Source organism: Gavialis gangeticus, unplaced genomic scaffold (genome assembly GCF_001723915.1).
Source record: "Gavialis gangeticus isolate Ggan-Ray unplaced genomic scaffold, GavGan_comp1, whole genome shotgun sequence".
Classification (NCBI taxonomy): domain Eukaryota; kingdom Metazoa; phylum Chordata; order Crocodylia; family Gavialidae; genus Gavialis; species Gavialis gangeticus.
The window spans coordinates 129,576,019-129,584,876 of NW_017729022.1; the positions used below are offsets into that span (position 1 = coordinate 129,576,019).

The following is an 8,858-nucleotide window of genomic DNA, read 5'->3' on the forward strand; positions in this document are numbered from 1 at the left end:
CCATCCATTCCCTGCCCACCCCAACTCTTCATGGTCAAGACTTCTCCATCGTCCTCCAGAAAACGAACACATGGATTCTGCAGACTTTGCCACCAGTACATCTACTATAAAGGTAAGAGTGAAAAATGTAAGGGGATTGGGAGAATCTTTGAGTGGGAGATCATCAACCTGAAAGGGTAAGAAATACTGCTCCTGACATGGACAGCTCCTGCTGTTGTTTCACATCACCTAACCCTGCTGTCCTACTGTTGTTTATTAGTTCTCACTACGGTTCCCCTTTACATCATCTTTTTTTCTTCTTTTCCTATCCCATCTCCCTTCCTGCCTGCCTCCCCCTTTTACTGCACACATAATTTTAAATCCCTTTAGGTACCGTCCGCAACCCACGCCCAACTCCCAACCTTTCACTAACATCACCCTCTCCTTCAGTTCTTTCCCTGGCTCTAGGAAATCCTGAACCAACTCTGGGTTTTCCTTCACCTCCACCCTCTTCCCAATCTGTACCCCTCACTCCTCCAGCTAAACAGGTATCTCCAATTGCACACTCTGGGGATAGATTATCTGCTTGAGAGATGAGGGAGCCAATGTGCTAATTTATACCCTACAGAATGCTTTGTACTCTTAGGGCACAAATAGAAACTTTAAGCAACTTTGAAAAAGCAATTTATTAGGTGATGAGAATTCTTAACTGTTTTTTTCCAATGAGGTTTTTAATAGTTTCCAACATACCTGGAAGGAAAAAAATTGGATCTGCTGATTACAGAACATCTTTAGGTCTGGGACCAGGTAACTGCATGTATGGAATCAGTGCTGCTGTACATCAGCCATCTACATTCAGGACAGCTGATAGTGGAAAAATAAACTCTGTTGCTGAGTACTGGAGTCACAGCAGCAGCAACATGAGCTGTCACTAACATACAACTGTTTAAAGGGCACTGCTGGAGTCTTTCCCCACAGGCTTCATCTGGGGTGCAAATGTAGGTAAATCTTTGCTCTGGGATGGACTTTCTCTGCCTCTGTGCAGCAGCAGCCCTGCACACAGGCCATAGCACAGTCCAGGTTTTCACCACCCCATTCTCTTGACATTGGACCAGGAAGAACGTCTCAATCCGTGTGCCACCCTTACTTCATTCCACTCCAGCTTGACATCTGGAACATTCTCTGTTATCTCGGGATCCTCTCTGACTGTCCCCTGAGGGGAAGCCACAAGGAGAGGCAACGGGCCTTGCTCCTCACGGAATTCCACCACGTGGAGGCTCTTCTCATTTGCCAAGTCCTGGTGGGTTTTCTGTTTGGAGAAGGGAGAAGAAATAAAAAGGATCTGTGGTAAATGTTACCAGGAGAAAGGCTAGCTTACCCTGTTGTTTTGAGTATGCTGGTCTCTAAATGATATTTATTTGAGATTGACCTGAGACACAAAGTAGAATGCAGTTTGCCTGTGAGGGTTCAAGGTCTCAATGTTGTAATCAACACTATTTGCATTTATCTTCTAATAAAATATTTTAGCTACTGTGTATAAACTAAAGACTGATCAGCAGTAGGTTAGTGGATAGAACAGTTAAATGAATTAGGCAAATGGTGTCCTTTCTGTTGGTAAATCCAAAGCAGCTTTATACTTCTGGGTGAGCTGTTACCATTTCAGGCTTTCTGATTTGCTGGCACTGTAGTGTCATTCTTAGCAGCTTTCCTCTCTGGAACAGATCCTACTATAACCTGTAGTGTCTTCTGTGAAAGTATGAACGAGCAGTGACTAAGTCAACATCCCAGAGGAAGCTGTTATGAAGATGGGGGCGCTGAATAGGAAAATATGAAGTTAAAGCAAACATCCAGTACAACACAGTTTCTCCAGATGGACAGGTAAATGGATGCTAGAAGCTTCTGATAGGCATCATATAGTAAGCTTCCCAGTGCCACATTATGCTTGCCATTTAGTCTCAGTTTACTATAAATCTTTCTATTTCACCAGTAACGAAGCAGCTGTGCTGCCCACTGCAAACACTTTGAGGTAATAACTATTTTTGTTAGGTTGATTTTCAACCTAGCCTTGTTCTCTCAAAAATTGCTTCGTTAAAGTTCTCACTCCCTAGGACATGCATCTGATAACAACAGGGAACCCACAGCTGCCCTTTCAGTGCACTGAAAGAGCTAAATTTAATGACCATCTCTGGGAACAGTGAGTCACCAAATGGGTCTCTTGCCTTTCCTCCATTTGTTCTGCCACATACTATCACTCCTGAAAGCTTGTTACAGCTAAAAGACAAGCCATGATTTTGCTGTTGCTTAGAACTGCGCTGTAAAAACACTGGCAACAGCAGAAAAGGAAAAGCATATTTTCATAAGCTCTATTTAAAATGTTAGTTGATTATTGATTGGGCCACAGGGTCAGAGACTACAGCCTTCTACTGACTGTTTCCCAGTCACCTTAAATAGATTATCACAGAATCATAATGGGAACATGATTAAGGCATCATCTTTTTCAACTGTCACTGAAAAAACCCCCAGACTAACCCCACCAGTTTGGATCTCTTCTCAAGGTGCTTCCTTGTTAAATGTATTAACATTTCTGATAGCAGTGTCTGACGGGGCAGCTTTAGGTGGTGATGATTCCAGAGCGGAAGTATGAAGGAAGAGTTAATTCCAGCTCTGCTCTCTGAATTGTAGAATTAATGTCTATATTGTTATTTCTGAACCAAAAACTAACTGTTTGTCTATGAACTACTACCACATTGATAGTAGTCCACCTTTTGAACTAATGAACAATGGACTACAAGTGTGGATTGTAAAAAGTACCTGGTTTGCCAATCCCTTAAAGAGTGCTTTGGTGAGGTTAAGTATATTATGGGATCCACATAGTTTGGCATACAAGTCTGTAATCCCGATGAGTTTGCAGATACTGATAATAGCCCGGTGACAACGTAGACCATGCCCTGAAAAAAAGTTAGCAAGTAGACCAGTGAGAATGTTAGTTAAAAACATAGAGACTTTAACACAACCTCTATCACCACCAGACTGACCTGCTGCAACCTCAAAATGGCATGAAATTACAAGTACTGAAAGCCCTCAGAATCTTCCTTAATGATAAAATAGCACAAATACTGGCATATTACTCCTCACATTCTTCACAGCCACACAGATGTAAACTCACTTGATTTCTCTATTAAAGATAGGTTACTTAATACATTGCACAATTACATTAAAAATGTCACCATCAATGGGCCTTTGTACACACAACAAAACTGGCCTTTAAAGCAGCTTAAACGCCCTTTTTGCACCGCTTTAATAGCATTGCTATTTCCACACTCAGCAGAGTATTCCACTTCAAATGACTTTATTACATAGCAGGGTAAAACCCATCCGAGGTATTTTAGTTTGCTACCTAACAAAGTTGAACAGTGTATGGGGTGCTGGAATCTGATGTGCTCGGGGAAGCTCGGGTTTGGCAGGCTTCCAGTGCCCTGTGCACCATCCCCACCGCCTTCTCCCACTGCCAGCACACCCAGCCACCCTCCTGCTGCCTTGCTGCTTTGCCCCAGTGGCAAGCCAACCATTCCTAGGTGGTCCCAGGTGGTGGGAAGGCAGCGAGGACAGTGCATAGGGTTCTGGAGCTTAGCTGCCTCTCCTGCAGGAGGGAGTGAGCTGCGGGGAACCCTGGTGCTTGCCTCCGCAATGGCGGTGCCCACCTGCTGGCACCTGGCCCATGTGGTTCCTGGGGGGCACTGCCATTGCAGAAGGAAGAACTTGGGGACCGTTTGGCCTGCCAGCAGTTCGCCCCAGGCAGTTTCCCTGCCCCACAGCGGAAGAGGCAGATAGGCTGGAGGAAAACAAAAAAGGATCAGGCCCCCTCACCCTTGTACATGTGACGGGTTTGGTTATCCCTAAATGGAAACAGTGTGTTTTTAAAAACCCACTGTTTCAATTTAGGGAGAACTAATCTCCAGTTGCGTGTACAGGCACCCAGTAAGGCTAAGGCATGTAAGAGGAAGAAATGCTGAACAGCAGAAATTTGGGTAATAAACTTTACAAGTGCTGTCTCACACTAAAAAAAAACAATGCTTCTCGTGGGATTCACAAGTATGCAGAAGAAATATATGAACATTCACCAATGACATCATGGTAAGTGAGTCTTTTTCTCCCAGTAATGTGAGGATATTAATTCGATACTTTCCAAAGCTTGGAATCTAGGCGAGAACTAAGGAATAATAAGTTTCTGACTTAGGCTCAAAGCTTTTATAGCTAAAATAAGTTCCATCTCATCACCCCTCATGTTCAATGTGTATCTGAGGCAACAGGCGAGACTGTATGGAGATTTGGAGCAAGGTGTCAACAGCATGCTGCACATGCATGGCAGGAGGCATGATTGTGGGATCAGATCCCAATCATGCCATATTGCTGCTCCAGCACGAGCCCGGGATCATGATCCCAGGCTTCCCCTGCATTTCCAAGTAGGAAGCCAGTCAGATGATCCCCGCTCCCAGCCTCAGTAGCATATTGGAGTCAAGGGCTCTGCTGCTTCAGAGCCTGACGAGCAAGCTGCTGCTCCCAGCCTCTGGAGCATGGTGGAAGCAAGGGCTCTGCTGTGTCCCAGAGGCTGGGAACAGACCAGCTGATCAGGTCTTCCAGCCTCAGAGATGCATCAGAATCAAGGGCTCTGCTGTGCCCCAGAGCCTGGGAGCCCTGATCAGCTGCTGCTCCCAAATGCAGAGGCACACTGGAGTCAGGGCTCTGATGGACCCCAAGGCTGGGAGCAGCAGCTGATCAGAGCTGCCAGTCTCCGGGGGCACGCTGGAACCCTTGACTCTGCTGCGCCTCCTGGTTGGGAGAAGCAGTCAGCTGATTAGGGCTCCTAGCCATGGGAGCGCATCAAGGACTCCCACTGCTCCTGAAGCTGGGAGCTTTGGTCAGCCTGACCACACGTACAATTTAGGGTGTGATGGGAAGCAGCCACAAAGTTATACATTTTGTGCAATACAGTTTTGACTTATTCCTTGTTTTATTACACCATACATTGCATTAACATGTGGCTGGGTTACCACTTAAGATGTGATTAATTGGTTAATCAAATCTTAACATCTGCTAGGAGCCTCAGCTCTGCAGTCCTGTGATACTCCTGGATCCTTTGATGCACTTGGATTCTCGCGTGGCAGTGGTGGCTAGGAGCACTTTTCACCAACTCTAGCTGGTGTGAAGGCTGACACCTTTTCTTTGATTCAGATATGGCCACCATCACTATGTTTTCATAACCTTGAGACTAAACTACTGCAGTGTGCTCTCTCCGGGGCTCCCCTTGAGGACTGTTCAGAAGCTGCTGCTGGTGCAGAACATGGTGGACTGCTTTCTGATGAGGGTGGATAGCTGGAAACACATTGCTTCAGTGCTCCGGAATCTGCATTGGCTTTCAGTACCTTTCTGGCACTGGTTTCAACCTATAAAGTCCTGCATACCTGAGGAACTGCTTCCTTCCTTATGCCCCACTGCAATCCAAGGTCAGCTAAGAACAACTTCCTGCAAATACCATCTGTGCACCAAGTCCACTTGGCAATAATTACATGGAAGGCCATTCTTACAATCATAAGAAAATAAGGGTTGGAAGGAACCTCACAGGAGGTCATTTAGTCCAACACCCTTCTCAAAGCAGGACTATCCCCAGCTAGATCATCCCACCCACAGCTTTGTCTAGCTGGATCTTAAAAAATTCCAAGGATGGAGCTTCCACCACCTCTCTGGGTGACCTGTTCCAGTGCTTCACCACCCTCCTAGTGAGAAAGTTTTTCCCAATATCCAATCTAACTAGGTTGGATATTTTCAAAGTTTCTATTTCCCTTGCTGCAACTTGAGACTATTGCTCCTTGTTCTCTCATCTGCCACCACTGAGAACAGTTTAGCTTCATCCTCTTTGGAACCAGCTTTCAGGTAGTTGAAGGCTATTATTAAGTTCCCTCTTAGTCTTCTCTTCTCTAGACTAAACAAACCCAGTTCCCTCAGCCTATCCTCAGAAAGCATATGCCCCAGCCCTCTAACTATTTCCGTTATTCTCTGTGGCATTCTCCACAATTTATCTATATCCTTTCTGTAGTGTGGGGTGCAAAACTGGACACAGGACTCCAGATGTGGTCTCACCAGTGCTGAATAGAGGGGAACAATCACTTCCCTCGATCTGCTGGCAGCACAGCTATTAATGCAGCCCAGTATGCTGTTAGCCTTCTTAGCAATAAGGACACACTTGGCATTTGATTGTTGCTCCTCAGCTACCTCCCCACTGAGGCCCACCAGAGCCCAAGTTTGTCCATTTTTTGTAAGCTTTGTAAGACTTTTTTATTTGAGTGAGCATTTAGCAGGAGGAGTTAAGCTTTGACTAGTTTTTTGGGGGAACTGTTTTATTATTTTATCCGTTCTTATGACTTTATTGTTACAAGCCACCCTGCGCTTTTTGGGGGAGACTAGCATAGAAATCAAACACATAGAGAAACACAAAAATAAAACAAAGGAGCTGCATGAAGACAGAATTTGAACCAACGCTGGATTTAGGAGTTCTCTGAGGATTTGTTCATTAGAATGACAAATCAGTTTGTCTTAAGAGACATCTGCTCTAGCTTCATTGTGAAATATGCCTGAAAGGTGCTTTCTTTGTTACTTATTAACTGTCAAAGTTTAAAGCTTATATTCTGCAAGCGCTGCAAATACTACAAAATAAAGCCAGACTGGGTAATTCATAGCACTGTGCTCTCTTTGTTTGTCTTTCCTAAAAAGGGAGTCAAAGTTTTCCAAACAGTTAAAAAAAAAAAAATCACCAAAGCAACAGAAAGCCAACTCTTAAGTGGCAAGCATCACTTCAAGTTAGTGATGAAAAAAAGCTGATCTGCAGGCCCCAGATCACAGGCAAGAAGATGCATATTAGTCTCCTAATACAAGGCTAACCTCAGTAACTGATAGGTGGAAAGGGATCTTAGTGTTTACTCAGTTGAGCAGAGATCCCGGAGGCTGTCTGTAAAGCTGGCAGCAGTAGCCATAAGGGTGGCATACCAGCTGAGTAAGAATTTATATGCAAGAGAGAAACAAATGTTCAGGGCCAAGACCACAAAGAGAGACACATCAGAACATGGGAAAAGTATGCAGGATGAAGTGCAAGAGGGCCAATCACGCCCTATTAGACCGAGACTGATCCCAAGAACCATACCAGATACTGACTAGCCCCAGCACTAAACCCTGACGAGAGAGAGAAGACAGAGTAGATGATGGATTAGGAAAAGGAGAGACCAAGGAGCTCTGGGGCCAGCAACATCCTCCTGATGAAACTTTAGCTCCCACCACAAAAAAAAGGTTTCTGCTTCCATGCTCTTCTCTGGGTGCTGTGTGGGATACCACCAGTCATATCTGAATGCATCCGAGATGTGCAAACCTCATTCTGTCTCTGACTCTAGTTGCTAGAAGACAGAAATACTATCTATCCTCTTTTCCTTCTCCAAATCCAGACTGCTACTAGCATGGAGCAGGATGCTGCTGCTCTACTCTCTTGGCTTTTCCCTTGCCCTGTCATTCTCTGCCTCCACCACTCCAGTGCTGCGGTCTGCAAGGCTATTCAGCTGCAGCAGCATACGATTGACAGGGCTCTCCAGAGCTGCTCTCTGGATTCTGAGTATAAGGGAAACTGTACTGGCTCTTGTTGGGCAAAGCTATGAGTGGCACATGAGCCCTGGGAGCAGCCTGGGGTCCCAGGATGGTAAAATTTGGCATTTATGTTCAGCTCACACTAAAAAGAATTTTTTCTCAACTCCCAGAGAAAAAATCATTACTTCTTAAATTAATGGCTAAATTTGATAGTAATCAGTTCAATTTTTATAGGAGTCAGTGAAGAAATCTCCCTGCATATCCCTGGTGAACAGATGAGTGAGTGGATTATTCCCTGCTGAGTGAACAGCGTTTTGCCCCAGCATGTATTAGAAAGGGCAGAGAAAATATACTGGAAACAGAGGAAAAACAGTCATAATAAAAAGACTGCATGACAATTACAGAAAGAAGTAAAGACATGCATATTAACTTTCCTTGGCCTATGCCTCATATCCCAGATTCTTTGCAAATGTCAGACTTAACAACAATATTGGGCATAAGACATACTTCACTGACAAAGAAGATACATGGAGATTCCAGCAAATTTAACTTGCCCCCTATATCTGGCCACCAGATGTCACATGCTACAGAACGCTGAAAAAAAAAAAGACCTTGAATTGATAGTGGCATTGTCTGGTAGAGTGTATGAAAACTGGAAGCGTACAAAGCAATGCTGAGAGGAACACAGCACAGGAAAGCACTGTAGAAAGTGATATAAGAGGCACCATCAGAAGAAAACATGCCGGCATTTTGACATTTTAGTGCTACAGTATTGAAAAATTGGAAGTGAAGCAGATAAAAACTTTGGGGGCTAAGGCTACACTGATAATTTAGTACACTAAATTGCTCTTTTTGTAGAAAAGAAATGTTTTTACAGAGCTCAGAATCAAGTTGTTTACACTTTAGGGTTATAGAGAAGATTTACTGCCTAAAAGTTATACAAAGGCTAAAAACCAGGCTAAAAAACAAGAGATATGCACTGGGGGTAGAAAGGATTTTAAGTTTCAGGAGAATTTACCTTATGCAAAACAACACAGAACAGGATACAAAAAAGAAAAATCAATAAAAAAAAAGTTCTAAGTAAATGGGCGCTGAGGGGGATGGATGTAAAGAAACAACAAGGTGGGTGCTTAGGGGATAAATATAAACGTGCTGCAAACCTATTTCCATCCCACAGCAGCACATTGATTGTAATGCATAATTAGAGTGCATCAGCATTAATTGGAAATGTTTTACTAAGCCTTGCTATATTT

At 44.1% G+C, this 8,858-nt stretch overlaps 1 protein-coding gene across 1 annotated transcript in view; it reads right to left on the reverse strand.

Moving 5' to 3' along the window:
• Positions 1-646: 646 nt before the first annotated feature.
• Positions 647-8,858, reverse strand: part of MRPS5 (mitochondrial ribosomal protein S5) — a 147,720-nt gene continuing 139,508 nt past the window's right edge. The window contains exons 10-11 of the mRNA XM_019516174.1: positions 2,791-2,927; positions 647-1,288 (exon numbers count right to left, since the gene is read on the reverse strand). Of these exons, the coding sequence (XP_019371719.1) occupies positions 1,064-1,288; positions 2,791-2,927 (362 nt within the window). The 3' untranslated portion in view covers positions 647-1,063. The remainder of the gene's footprint in view (positions 1,289-2,790; positions 2,928-8,858) is intronic.